Source organism: Balaenoptera physalus (assembly GCF_965194825.1).
Source record: "Balaenoptera physalus genome assembly, chromosome: 2".
Taxonomy (NCBI): domain Eukaryota; kingdom Metazoa; phylum Chordata; class Mammalia; order Artiodactyla; family Balaenopteridae; genus Balaenoptera; species Balaenoptera physalus.
This window is the reverse complement of record NC_138883.1, coordinates 84653339-84667051: the sequence shown is the minus strand read 5'-3', so window position 1 is coordinate 84667051 and position 13713 is coordinate 84653339. Positions and strand designations below refer to the sequence as shown.

General features: G+C 60.0%; 1 protein-coding gene across 1 annotated transcript; it reads right to left on the bottom strand.

Moving 5' to 3' along the window:
- Positions 1–266: 266 nt before the first annotated feature.
- Positions 267–9957, bottom strand: DLL4 (delta like canonical Notch ligand 4). Its single transcript, XM_082449331.1, has 11 exons — positions 9137–9957; positions 8756–9025; positions 8204–8261; positions 7154–7417; positions 6680–6740; positions 6463–6593; positions 4774–4943; positions 4371–4590; positions 2511–3213; positions 1891–1999; positions 267–1355 (listed from the first exon to the last, which is right to left on the bottom strand). The coding sequence occupies exons 1-11, from the start codon at positions 9200–9202 to the stop codon at positions 1350–1352; spliced, it is 2058 nt and encodes a 685-aa protein (XP_082305457.1). The 5' UTR covers positions 9203–9957; the 3' UTR covers positions 267–1349.
- Positions 9958–13713: the final 3756 nt, after the last annotated feature.

Genomic DNA, 13713 nt, shown 5'->3' with positions numbered 1-13713 from the left:
GGAATGGTGGGAGCATGAGGGGGAAGGGGGGCTGCAGCCAACCTCAAGCCATAAGACAGAGGAGGCTGGCCCAGGCTGGGGACGAAATGGGTGAGGCCAGGTTCCCCAAGAACTAGAAGAGGACAAGGGCCTAGAGCACAGCAGGCCAAGTCCAAGTGCACCCAGGTGCCAGGGGTGCGGGGGGGCAGCCGGCAGCAATATGAGAAGGGGAGTCAGAAGGATTCCCATTCTGCCATCACAAAGACAGGACCCAAGAAGTACTAAACTCCTGTACACATCTGTTCCATATTATAAATACACATTATATACAAAATAATGTTATAAAATGTAGAAAGGTCAGTGCTTCTGATTCTTAAATTATCGAAATACTAGACTCCAAAATAAACTACAAAAAAAAAACAAACAAAATAAAAACTCATATTATTGATTTCTGAAGATCGGCTTCAAGGGTAGTCTGGGGGCAGTAGTGGGTGTGGGCAGAGCCCAGGCTCGAGGCCTTAGGAATGGGCTTGAGGGAGGAAAGGTCCTAGGTGGCGACAGCACCCAATTTCTCCCTCACTGGAATTTCCATCATCACTGCCCTGAGCTCCCCAGTTAGGCCTGTTGCCTCTGGCTGGGAAGAGGGGCAGGCCCTCCACCTATCTGCTCACAGGAGCCCAAGGCACCCAGGGCCAGAGGCTGTGGAAGCCAGGTAAGGCTTACCAGTATCCTTCCCCAGAGAGCCTGGGCCAGGGAGAGGCAGGGATGGTGTTAGGAGCAAGGCCCACATGCAGCGGTTGGAGGCACGGGGCAGAAAACGCTCCTCCCGCTCCTCTCAGGGCGCTCACCTCACCTGCAGGGACACTCCTGCCAAGAGCCGCACCAGATGGTTTCCTGGCCCACAGACGGCCCTGCCCTTACTGGCCTCCTCTCTCCTCTCTGATTTGGACCCAGCTGTCACCATGGAGCCTGGGCCAAGGCACTTTTGGAAACACAGATGCCAGTGGAGGCCACAGCAGCTCCGGGCCCCACGGGCCCACTGCCACTCTCTCTGGAAAATAGGCCAGAGCCCCAAAGGAGCCCTCTGAAGGCCACTGCTGGCAGGGCGGGTCCAAGTGGCACCTCTCCTCTCCTCTGTTCCCCTGGCTGGCGTGGCTGCCAATCTGATGCCAGACAAACACCCAAAGATGTGGAAGGGTACTGCATCTCTTGGCAAGTTCACAGTCTGTCCAGTTCATGCCATTCCCTCTTCCTCCTGAGAGCAGCACGTTGCATATTAAAAATGTCCCATCCAGGATGCAATGTAAACAATGCAGAAGGAAGGTCCAGCTGCTGGGGCAAAGCTGGGATGTCCTGGGGAGGCTCCTGCCTTATACCTGGGGAGCATGTGGAGAGCAGGAAAGTGGGTTACCCTGGGGTACAAGCACTCCCTCCATGGTTGCCCTGGGCCTCCCTGAGAGAAGCCAGTGAGGCAGGTGGGGTGAAGAGGAGGTGGGAAAGCCTTCCCAGTCTTCTGCCCCAACACATACACATGCCTGGAAGACTGTGCTCATGAGGTGGGCCAGTGAAGGAAGCCAGTGAGTAGGGGCAGGAGGGGCACAAGGCAACCACCCTCACCCACCAGCAGCTGGGAAGCAGCGCCTGAGAGCTGGCCGGGTGCCATGGCCGCCCAGCCCAGCACTAACACAGCAGGAAGAGACCGGGCTGGCTAACCACCACGGCTCCTGTTTCACACCCTCTGTGGCAACGAGGCCAGCAGGGATCCGAGAGCCACTGAACCCAGCCTGCCAAGGAGGGGTTCCGACCCACCCTTCAGGAGCGGCCCCTAAGGTCAAGAGTAACCGGACCACTTTCTCATCCCCTAAAGGCAGGAGGGAACATGCTAGAAGGGAAGGAGAGCCTAGCACTCACCTCTGTGGCAATGACACATTCGTTCCTCTCTTCTGATATCAAACACACAGACTGGTACATGGAGTCCCTGGGGGAGCATATCGCTGATATCCGACACTCTGGCTTTTCACTGAGGGAACACAAGACAGGCCGGTGAGGGAGAGATGGAGAGAGGGCTGGAGGGAGGTGGGGCGCTAACCTGGACCCCGGAGAGCCAAAGGGAACTGGCAGAGGTGGCTCTGGGAGAAGACATGGGGACTGGGGATGCCCAGTGCTAGCCTGGCGGGCAGTTAGCTACAGGCCTTAAGAGAGCCACAGGACCCCAACCTTCCCAGAGGGTCTCAGGCCTGGAAAAGGCCAGTTTGCCACTGGAGGCAAGCCATGCCGTGGGAAGATGGGGGTCACAAGTGACACAGTGTGGACACTTGACATCTGTGAATGAATGAACGAGTGAATGGGAAGGAGGGACAAAGGGAGCCTGGCAGAAATCTTGTCGGAGGGTCCTCCTGTCAGCAGCAAGAGCCCCTGTTTGCTTAGCAGCAGTCAAGGGCCTGGTGCTAGCCTCCCACCTGTCCTGGGGGAGCCCAGGCAGTACCGTGAGGGGGTCGCTGGTGAGCCCTGGGCCTCCGGGTGCTGCTCACCTGTGTATCCGCAGTGGCGCCTTCTCCCCTAAGCTCTTGTCACTGTGGGGATACTTCCCGGGCAGGATCCCCCGCCCCAGGGGCCCTGGGGCCAGATTATAGTCCAATGTGTGGTTCTGTTGTTTGCCACAGTTGGACTTGTCCAGGCCACAGTCCACTTCCAGCTCCTTCTTCTGGTTTGTGTTCTTGAGCTGGGCGGCGGGGATCAGGTTGTCCTTCTGGAAGTCCGACAGGTTGTTCATGGCCTCCCTGCTGCCGTCGTCGGGCCGCCTGAGCCGCAGCTGCCGCACCGCCACTGCCACCATGCACAGTAGCACCAGCAGCACCACCAGTCCCACGCCCAGGGAGACGGCCACCCAGGGGAAGCTGGGGGGCATGCTCATGGGGAACTCGCAGCGGCTGCCCACAAAGCCGTAGGGGCAGTTGCAGACGAAGTTGTCCGGGGGGAGGCCGGCGTAGCAGGTGGCCCCGTTGAAGCAGGGTCCCGAGGCACAGGCGTCGGTGGGCATCCGCACCTCGCAGCGCCGGCCAGAGAAGCCAGCAGGGCAGGTGCACGCGAACCCGTTCTCCAGGTTGCGGCAAGTGCCGCCGTGGACACAAGGGCTGCGGGCACAGTCGCTGATGTGGATTTCACAGTGGGCGCCTGTGAATCCAGGACGGCAGCGGCACATGCGGTTTGGACCTCGGTTCAGGCACTGGCCCCCTGTGGGTACACATGGGCCACAAGTCAGCAACCTCCTTGGACCCCCCGCCCCCCCCCGGTGCAGAGGGTGCCCCATCCCGAGAACCGAGGTTGTCCAGGAACTCGGCCAGCATTCACAGATCCCAATACAAAGAGCTCTGCACAAAGAGTCAGGAGACCTGCAGTTGAGGGTGAGCCTGGTCCTCTACGCCTCAGTGGGCTCGTGTATAAGAACTACCAGCATCTTACAGAACTTTACAGTAGAATCGAACAGGTATGCTTGGGTTTGAATCTCAGCTGTCTCTCTCTAGCTGGGGATTTGGCACCCGTTGCTTTATTTTATTTCTAAGCCTCATTTCCTCATTTGTTAAATTGGAGTAGAATGCTGTCTCCTCTATAGGAGATCTCTGAAGGTTAGGTAAGGTGATGCATGAAGGCAGGAGCACATACCTGGTGTACAGTAAATGCTCAAATAGATCTATTACTGTTTCATTTAATCTTCGCAACATGAGAGACAGAGGACGGGTTCTATATTTTCCCATTCAGTGATGAAGAAACTGGCTCCAGGGAGTTAACTAAGTGATTAGCCAGAGAGCAGATTCCATCTCAGCCCTTCCAATCCCTCTGCAGCTCCTAAGGCTTCTCTCCTGCACGGTGCTGTCTGCCTGCCTCACAGAGGGTCACCAGAAGACCAAGGAGACAAAGATAACCAACATGCGTGGTGCCCCCCAAAATGCTGAACATTCCAGACGCCTTATGCTGTGCCAGGCTCACTGTAGCCGTGGGGCGAGGTGAGGCCTCCAGGAGCAGGGCCCTCACCGTGCTAGCCTCTTTCAAGGAGGGACACGAGGCCTCCAAGGTCCCTCTCTCTAGCCCAGGACTTCCTGGGGAGGGTCAGAGGCCACCCCAGCCAGGTCAGGACATGCGACCAGGAATGGAAGCCAGGCAGGGTGCATACTGCTCCATCTCCAAAGGCCTGCACCCACTGCTAACCTGCTCCTCTTCCCAAGCCACCCAGACGATCAAGCAAGCTCTTCACCATCCAGAGCACATGGGGATCCGTCTCAGCCTGCCCAGAGTGACAAACAAGGCCTCTCTCCTCTCTCGACCCTCCCTCACCAGAAAGTTCTCTTGGCCCCAGGGCCAGTCCACCAGGTTAGCAAGGCAACAGGACGCACCATTGGCACACGGATTGCTGGTACACCTGTCCACTTTCTTCTCGCAGTTGGAGCCAGTGAAGTTGGGGGGACATTCACAGGCATAGCTGGTCCCCTGGTTGCGCTCCCGACAGGAGCCCCCATTGAAGCAGGGAGAGTCGGCACAACTCAAGGTGCTGTGTTCGCAGTGCAGGCCATAGTAGCCCGGGGGACACAGGCAGCGGTAGCTGTCCTCCTGGTCCTGGAAAGAGAGCAGAAAGGGGCCAAAGTCAGACCTTTGGGGGCAGGGATTCCTGGCAGGGGGCTAGGCCCCACCTGCCCACAATGCCTGCCCACGGGTGCACATCCACTGGCCGCCTGGGGTGGGGATGCCTGGGCGCCGCCTGGCCAGAACTCTGCCTTCCTGCGATGGCCTAGGCCTCACCTTACAGCTGCCTCCATTGCGACAGGGGTTGCTGTCACACTCGCTGAGCTCCAGCTCACAGTCCACGCCAGTGTAGCCTGGGCGACAGGTGCAGGTATAGCTCCGCTGCCCACTGTTGGAGCACGTCGCCCCATTCTTGCACGGGGAATGATGGGTGCAGTAGTTGAGATCTGTGGAGACAGGAACCGACTGGCTGAGCAGAGCCAAAGAGTGGTCCCAACCTCCAGGCTCCTTGGAGTTCAAGTTCACTGTCCATGTTTGGCCCAGAGGCTTCAACTCAAAGTCTTCCGGGCCCAAATACCCTTCCTCTTCCCCCAGTGAAACCGGGTATATTGAAGCACCTAGAACCATATCTGAGAAGTGCAATCAATCAAAGTTGAAAAAACACAGTTGGACAGTTAACTGCCCACAGGTAAGCTCACAAGCACTGCAGCCAGGGGAGAATAAAGGTAAAGAAGAGAAGGCACAGCAAGGCCACATGTTGAGGAGGAAGTCAGAAAAGGCTTCGTGGAGGAGGGGCAGCTGAGGTAAGCCTGGAAAGGGGCTACAATTTTAACAGGTGGTAAGAGTAGAGGGGAGGCGAGAGCCACGATAAGTGGTTGCCAGGCGTTTTTTACAGCGAAATGCGTTACGAGGGTATTTTGAAATATAAGTATTTGTTTTCTTATTTGGGAAGGACAGGGAAGGAAAACCAGACAGAGCAAATACAGGGACTGTAAGGGCTCTGTTTGAATAAGATGAGTATATGACTGTGTCACCTGGGAGCAAATGTGGGAAGAGGAAAGAGAGAGGGCAGGAGCCAGGTGTGTGTGTGTGTGTGTGTGTGTGTGTGTGTTTGGGGCGACTGGAGTGGGGAGAAAGTGACACACACACACACACACATACGAAGAACACAGGGGCTGAATTCCAAGCCCCTTGTTGCCAGCAAGTCAGGGCCCAGGCAAGTCCTTTCTATCCTGGCAAGCGTCCTGCCCACCCTACCCAGGCCTGTGCTGGTGTCTCCATGGCAGCAGCCACCCCATTTGACCCTGAAAATGGGAGGCACGCGCTGCAGCTGGCTATGAGGATGAAGGATAAAAGGCCCCCTCCCCCATCATTGGGGCTGGCAGACCCCTGTGCAGCCAAAAGAGTGACCAGCCCCCTGAACACCAGGAAGACAGTGTGGGCTTGGGCAGCTGCCTGGCAAGTGCTACTGGGGAAAACAAGGGAGGCTGTTTCTGCCCCACCGAGAAGGCGGTTAGATGTCACTCCGCCCAGAGGCCCAGCTCACCGACAGCCTCAGGGCAGCCAGTGGGCACACCCCACCAGACAGCTGTTTAGGGGAGAGCTGCTCAAACAGCCCTGGTAGGTAAGCAAACACTTAGGGGGTTAATAGGTAACTACAAGGTAGAAAGAGGAACTGAGCCCGGCATCCCTCTCTCTGGCCTTGCTGGAATTTATGAGTGCAACCTTCAGGTTGCCAACATGTCACCCTCCTGGCTTCTCCAGCCACCCTTCCTTCCCAGCACCTAAGGAAGAAGGACCCACCATCTTGTTCTAAGCCAGTTGTTAACATCCTTACAATCCCAAATTCCTTGAAGGATAATGGGAAAGCCGACTCAGCAGTCATTGACTAGGAAGGGTCCAGGTGACAACTCTGGTTCCCATGCCCTGCCCAGCTCTCCGTCCCCTCTCTTTGCCCTGACTCACCTTGGTCGCAGAATAGGCCTCCCCACCCCTCATCACAAGTGCATTGCCAGGGGGTGCTGCAGGTGCCATGGCGACAGCCGTTGTGGGGGATGCATTCATTGCACAGGCGGCCCTGCCAGCCTGGGCGGCAGCTGTAGAACAAAAGAAAAGCTGAGGGTGAGGTGAGGGCCTGGACAGGGGACGGCTCCCCCGTCACCGCTTCCTCTCCGCTACTCACATGCACTCTGCTGGCTTGCTGCAGTAGCCATTCTGTTCATGACAGCCCGAAAGACAGACAGCTGAGGAGAGAAAGTGGCACTGGGTGAGAGTGGGATGACAACGACTCTGAAGTCCCACTCTCCCTCTCCTGGCCCTGGGGGTGCCCCCCAGCTCTCCTGGGCTCAATTCCCACTCCTGGCTTCCCAGAGGAGCCATGGATGTCTTAAAGAGAAATGATGGCACAGGGAAGGAGAATCCAGGCTGGATGGAATGCAATTATGGGGTCTTTGTGGGCTTTAGCACGACGGGGAGGAGCACTAAGAAGAGGGAGGGCAGAGTCCAAGCCCATCCTAAGCATCCCCAGCTGTTACTGAGGCCCAGTTAGTGGACAGCCCAGACCCGCTCTCCAAGGGAGGCAGGCTGCAGCCGAAAAGATGCCACTGTGTTTGTTCCGGGGACCCCCCTCCAGGCAGGTGGGAGCTTGGCTGCTTACGCTGTTCGCAGTACTCCCCAGTCCAGCCGGGCAGGCAGGACAGGCTGCCATCTGGCTGGCACACGTAGTGGCCGAAGTGGTCATTGCGCTTCTTGCATAGCCGTGAGCAGCTGTCCCCATAGTAGTTGTCACTGCAGATGACCCGGTAAGAGTAGCGCAGCCTTGTGAGAGGGCTGGTCTGCTCATCCAGTAACCAGTTCTGGCCCACAGCTAGGGAGCCCTGGATGGCGATCTTGCTGATGAGCGCGTCTGGTGGCAAGGCCTCTGAAGGGGCAGAGGGCCAGGTCAAGGAAGGGCAGCCAGTCCCCAAGAGTGCCAGCAACTGCTGGATCAAACCAGTTGTCCAGATGACCCCACCTGCCAGCAAACGCAGGCCAGAGGAACCCAAGTGTCCCACTGCTTAGCTGCTCTGTGTGTGCATGTGCAGAGGGCCTGATACCATTCAAAAAGGGGACAATAGAAGGATGTTAAGATATCCCAGTGTTCTGGAGGCAGATAGGCAGGGGAAAGAGGAAAAGAGGTCAAAATCGGGGGGGGGGTGTGCAGAAAAAAGAAAAAGAAAAGCTCTCCAGGCCTTTGAGGACCCTGGGAGCAAGGGGTCCTCTGGTGCCCATTCAGGGGTTCTGCCCTCAGAGATGGGTAATGCTTTTCTTTTTCCTTTGCAAAGTGAGAATTGTTGTGCTGCTGAAATATCCTTTTCCTCTGTGTCAGAACAACATCCCAAAGCCATTATTCCCTTTCCAAAGGAGCGGAATTCGCGAAAGGTGTAAAATACAGGAAGGGGCCCGTCAGCGGCGCTGGCAGCTTCGGCCTTTCTCACCGCCGTGCTCCCCGCGTTCCCACGCCAAAAATAACCCGCAGGAAACGCAATTGTGCTCAGAGTCCAGGCAGCGGGCGGAATCCGAGCGTCCAGCACGGGGCGCAGCTCCCGGCCTAGCTAAGCGTCCTGCCCCCCACGCCCCCACCCCGCACTTCCCCCGCCTATTACAGATTAACTCTTTCGGCGCTGCGCCGTGTCGCCCCCCTGTGGCCGCGGAGCGAGCTACTCACCTGGCCGCAGGTCGTCTCCTGGCGCGTGCCAAGCTTCAATGATGAGTGAGAAGGTACCCTGGGAACGGAAAGGAGGGGGCGGGGAAAGACAGAGAGAGCGAGATGAACAGGGGATGGTGGGGGTGCCTTTCGGCAGCCGGTTTAATTAATCTAATTGCAGGATACAGTTACTGCGCCCGGGTCTATGTAACGGGTCTGCACTCAGCATCGCGCGCGAGCCAGGAAGGCGAGAGAACCCCGGGTAGGAGGAGAGTTGAGGGATGAGGGAATGTACGCGGGAGTCTTTCTGAGATGGAGCACGCGCCGGGGTTGTAGGAGATGAAAATCGTATCCCTAGCGCTGGGAGAAGATAGAGCGTAGAACTGGGAAGAGATAGACTGGTGAGAGCCTACAGGAGGGTGAGGTCCCAGGAAAGAGTCGGAAAGAAGGATCAGTAGAGTGCCCCCCCTTTTGTTGGAGGGGAGCGAGGCAATCTAGGGAGAAGGCTTTGGTCCCAGGGAAACCCCTTCTCTCGGCTTTCGTGACCTCCCAGGGCGCCCAGGCTGTGCTCACCGGCCAGGTGAAATTGAAGGGCAGTTGGAGAGGGTTGCGTCCCCCGCCGCTACTGTCGTCGCCGACGGCGAAGGAGTTGGTGCCCAGCACAGGCGTGGAGACGCTGCCGAAGGTGCAGTGCCCGGGCGAGACGACCGCCTGGAAGTGCTTAAGGCAGACGCGGAAGAAGGTCCGGCAGCCGGGTTCGCACGGCCGCCCGCTGGCGAGTACGCCGCGCTCGTTGGCAAACTCCTGCAGCTGCAGCTGGAAGACTCCCGAGCCGGCCGCGCGCTATTGCACAGGGACCGAGGGAAGGAAGAAGGAGAGCGGTCAGCTCGGTGGACGCCAGGGGCTCAGGCCCAGGGCACGGTGGGAGAGGGCGGAGGGGGCGCGGGAAGTTACCTCCTGCCAAAGTGCCACCAGCAGCAGTAGCGCCCAGCCAGAGGCGCTACGGGTTGCGGCTGCCATTCCCTGGGGCGTCGCTCTCTCCACCCGCCGGTTGTGAACCTTTCCCACGCGTCCAACCGCCGGAGGGGTCCCTGAAAAGCCAGGCTCCGCTCGGGGTTTTCCTCCCGTCTCTCCTTCTCGCTAGCTCCGCTCCAACTGCCGCGGTAGGTAATCCAGGTGAGGGCGGCTGGGTGGCGGCTGCGCTGAGGACGTGTCCTCGGGCTAATCCTGGGGCTGTAAGCAGGCTAGTGTCCGGGTACACTGCACTGAGGCGGCTTGAGCTGCAGCTCTTGGCCTCGCGTTCCCAGCCTGCGCTCAGCGCCGCTACTGAAACCTGCGCTCTCGGGAGCTTTCCTTATATATATTGGCTCCTCTCTTCACCCGCCTGTCACTCAGACTCGTGGTCACTCTCCCCTCCCCTCGGGCCTCTAGCTGCTACAGCCCCAGCGCCGCCCGGAGGGGGCCTCCGCCCGCGCCTTCCCCCCTCCCAGCCAGCCAGTCAGGCACAGGTCCCCGCCCCTCTGTGCCGCTCTCAGCCCCTGGGTCCCCCAGCTCAGCGCGTGCCGAGGTGACCAGTTCTCCGCAATCGCGTGGATACAGGCCGAGACCCCGGCTGTGGGAGGACAGGAGGAGGGCCAGGGGGAATGGGGCGGAAGGTGAGCGAGTGGTTCCCGGATGGTCGTGGGGGCGGAGACACGGGGGAGTCCCCGTCGGCGGTGTGACCACGGCCGGCGTTAGTTACCTGCAGCCCTCGAGCAGGTAAAAAGAACTTAAGCTCAGAAAGCGAAACCAGTGCTAAAGGACTCCGGTCTCCTTCACCTTCCCGGAACTTAGGGAGCCCTGGCGTCGTCGGCCCCCAACCTGTGAGCGTCCACCCCCCCCGCGCGCAGCAGGGAAGCCAGAGGACGCATTAACTTCTCTGTGGACACTCCGTGCTGGGCGAGGGGCCAAGCATCTAAGACTCGGGGGCTCGGCCCCTCCACCTGGTGGGCATCTCCCTCCCCAGTTATGGGGGGCGTGTCCAGCGCGTGCCTCCTCCCTTCTGCCTCCCGCCTGGGCTCCGCGCGTGCCAGTCCCCAGACGCGTGGTACCCGTGCTGGGGGTAGGAGGGCGTGGTCCCCGAGGTAGAAGAAGGGGGGCGCGTCCTCAGCTGTATGGTAATAAGGGTCTGGCCCCGCCTTCGGCGCCTCTCCTCACCTGGGTTTAGCCTCAGCTCCAGAGCCCACCTTCTCCACCCCCAGCAGCCTCAAGCCTCGGCCCGCGTCCTGTCGCTCCGTTGGGGCAGGGAGGAACTCTCCTGACTGCAGAGTTGGCTCGAGCCACCAGAGAGTCCAGGGGCTGAGGCCGGGCAGACCCGGGTCCTCTCCTCATAGGGCAAAATGTAGGGTGGAACTGGAAGCGCGCGGACTCGTATGGGTTTCAGGCGGCTTCACCCGTCTCGCCTTCTCGGCTCCCCCGGGTGGCCCCACTTCTCCGAGCGGCGGCAGTGCAGCTGCTTTCCCGGAACCGGCGTGATCCCCGGAGGCTTTAGACCGGGGAGGGCCGGCTTCTCTCAGTGTCGGGGGTGCAGAGGAGCGGTCTCTCTCCGCGACGCTGAGGGCGGCGGGGGCCTTGTGGCTTCAGCTGTCAGCCCGCCCTCACAGCGATGGCTGTCGTCGGGCGATAAGATCGGCGCTGGGGGGAGCAGGGACGCGGCGCGGGCCCGGGGGAGTCTTGCGGGGGGCGGGGGGCACGGCGCGGAGCCCAACAGCTGCCTAGGCCGAGCATGGTCTGATTTTTTTTTTTTTTTTAACTTGGTGGTGGTGAAGGATTGGGGGAGAAGCATGAGAAACAAGAGGTTGGGAGCGTGGGTTGGGGGAGGGGTGAGGTGAAGAGACGGGCTCCGGGGTCCCCCACGCACGGCCACCCCTCCCAGCCACCATCTGGCGCGAACGGGTTGGCGTGGGGAACCGAGGTGGGGCGGGGGCCGGCAGATGGGCCCAGGCTGCGCTCCAGAGTTAATGTAGGTTATGGACAGGCGGAGCCCCCAGGCCCGAGGGAGGAGGAGCCCAGGACTTGCCTCCCAGCGATCCTGACCAGTGGGTTCTCTGCCCATCCTCTACGGATCCCTTAGTCCTGCCTAGGGTGCCAAAGAGTGCCCCTCGCTTTCCTCTGAGCTGGCATCCAGCCCTACCTAGTTCTGTCCGCTTCCACCCCCAAATCCTGGCCTGGGAGTTCATAAAAAACTCGCTCCTTTTCTGGATCTGGCTCTTGCCTGACCCTCAAGGGAGACATCCAGTCCCACAGGAGACATCTCGCTCAATATTGGTAGATCTGGAACACTCTCTATCCCTCACACACATCCGGACTGATGTGCCCAAAAGCACTTTGCAAACAGTCAAGGACCAAACAAAAGTATTATCATTACCCTCAGAGTCAAGAATTCTTGAAAGGGATCCCAGAGATAGAAATCCTCTGACCTGTAGGGGGAAAGGGTTAAATTCTCTTCACCATCCAAAGGCATTCATGAAGCACCTATTTGCTACGCGGTGCTGTCCCAGAAGTTCATTTACTCCCCTAGGACTCTAGGACGCCGCCCTTGGCCCTGACTACCCGCTAGCGCTCCAACCTGCTGGGGTCCAGCTTTGCCCACATTTGCTGAGCAGGAGAGGGTCGCTTTGCAGGCAGGGAATAGAAATGCGAAGGCTCCACAACTGGGACTCCTCCACTTTTCTCCCACTCGTGACTTGTGGAAGGAAAGACCCAACACGTGTCCTGGGGGCCCCCAGGAACATGAGGCTGTGAGGCGATCAGAGGCCGCAAATCACAGTGGGGTTGGACCCACGTGGACGTCTGACGACCCTGCGCCTCCGCAGACGCTCGGCCACGCCCTGGAGAGGGGGCCTGGATGCAAGGTCCCACCAACCTGGGCTTCCCCGGACTGACTGTGGGCCCTCTGATGGTCCACAGAGCCTCATCCCCACGAGCACCCGCAACACAGCCCAGCGTCTGGAGCCACAGGGTCGAGGCCTGGCTTCAGGCAGGCCCACAGCCTCCGCCCCAGGGGCCTTCGGCTTCGGCCGTCCTCTCCGTTTGGCCGCTGCATACAGCACCCCCAGCAGGCAGAACCTGCACCTGGGGCCAGGAAGCGCCAAGGTTGTCTCGCAGCCTTGCACCCAAGCTGACCCCTGGTGATTAGGGTGCGACTGGGGCCGAGCAGAGCCTCGGGGCCCCTCCCCCACTTGGTAGCCTAGGCGCCCTCCCCAGGGCTGCCGTCGCATCTTCCCGGCTTCCAGCGCTCTTTTGCAACCCAACCCCCGGGACAGCGTTCTCCGCGGGACGAACTGCACCCAGGTAGGAGCGCGATAGGGGCCGGGCTACAGCGCCCGCCGGGCAGGCCAGGGGAGGGGTAGCTAGACTGGCTAGGGCGGGGCGCTTAAGCCTTGAGGGGCGCCGCTGAGGTCGCTGCGGGGAAGGGGCCACGTGCAGGGAGCGGCGGCCGGGGAGCTGCACAGAAGGCGGGGAGATTTGCAAACTGTTGCTGCCACATGGCTGCTCCATTCGATCCATTCACATTGAAATGAGGCCGGCGCGTGCCTCATCTGCCGCAGGGCGCTGCCACGCGTCAGCCCGGCCCGCCGCATGCCAACTGGGGCAGTGGGGCTGGCAGGGCCTGGCAGCCGTGGGGGCGCAGCCCGGGCCCTGAGGCCAGGCGAGGGCGGGCGGGGGAGGGGGGGGCGCGTGCAGCGAGCTACCCTAGCCTCTCGGGCGCCGCAGCTTCGCGGACCTTGGCCCTGCAGTTGGGAGCGAGCCGACGTGAAAGGACCAGGGACCGACGGGTTTCGGAGGGGGGCCAGGATCGATGCCGCCGCTCCCCGCAGATGCGCCCCAGCAGCGCTACTCTCCATCTGCCGCTGCTCGCACCTGCCGGTCAATAAATCGATTTTACAATTTAATGCAGCAGCTTCCCGCCCGCCTGGGACAGATGCCGCCGCAGAACCACCTCCGCCCTCGCCCCTCCCCTCGAGGGGCGCCAGCGGTTAGGGCCGGGATTCCCGCTCGGCAGGCGGCGCCCCGCTGGGCCGCGTTCACCTCTCTCTGGAGTCCTTACAAGGAACTGCCTGCTCTGGGTCTTTCCCGCGGGACAGAGTGGGTTCCCCATAGGACAGGCCTGAGGCTGGTGGAGGAGAGAGGAAGATGATGACTTGGTGGTGGCCTTGAAGACTCATTTGGGGGCTTCACAGGGGGAACAGAATGCAGTGGCTGATGATAAGATGTGAGAGCCCCTGTGAGAAGGAGGAAGGGGTAGCACCTGGGGCATGGGCGCTGATAGCCACTGAGTTCTGAAGAATCTCCGCTTCAGGAGGGTTGAGATGGAATGGGGCCTCTCCCCATCCTCTGCTTGAGTCGAGTGAATAAGCATGACATAAACCTGGCTCTTGGCACTTCGCAACCCTAGGGTCTTGGACTTGTAATTTAACTATAGCTCTACATCTCAGTTTTCTCATATGTGCAGTGGGGATAATAATGATAGCCACCTGGGAGGGTGACTG

Bases quoted from the DNA above. Each gene is read 5' to 3' on its own strand.
- DLL4 (XM_082449331.1), bottom strand. From the start codon at position 9,202: ATGGCAGCCGCAACCCGTAGCGCCTCTGGCTGGGCGCTACTGCTGCTG. The intron at 9,026-9,136 runs GTAACTTCCCGC...CCTGTGCAATAG, and splicing joins TGGTGGCACTTTGGCAGGAG to CGCGCGGCCGGCTCGGGAGT. The intron at 3,214-4,370 runs GTGCGTCCTGTT...GTGTACCCACAG, and splicing joins CAGCAATCCGTGTGCCAATG to GGGGCCAGTGCCTGAACCGA.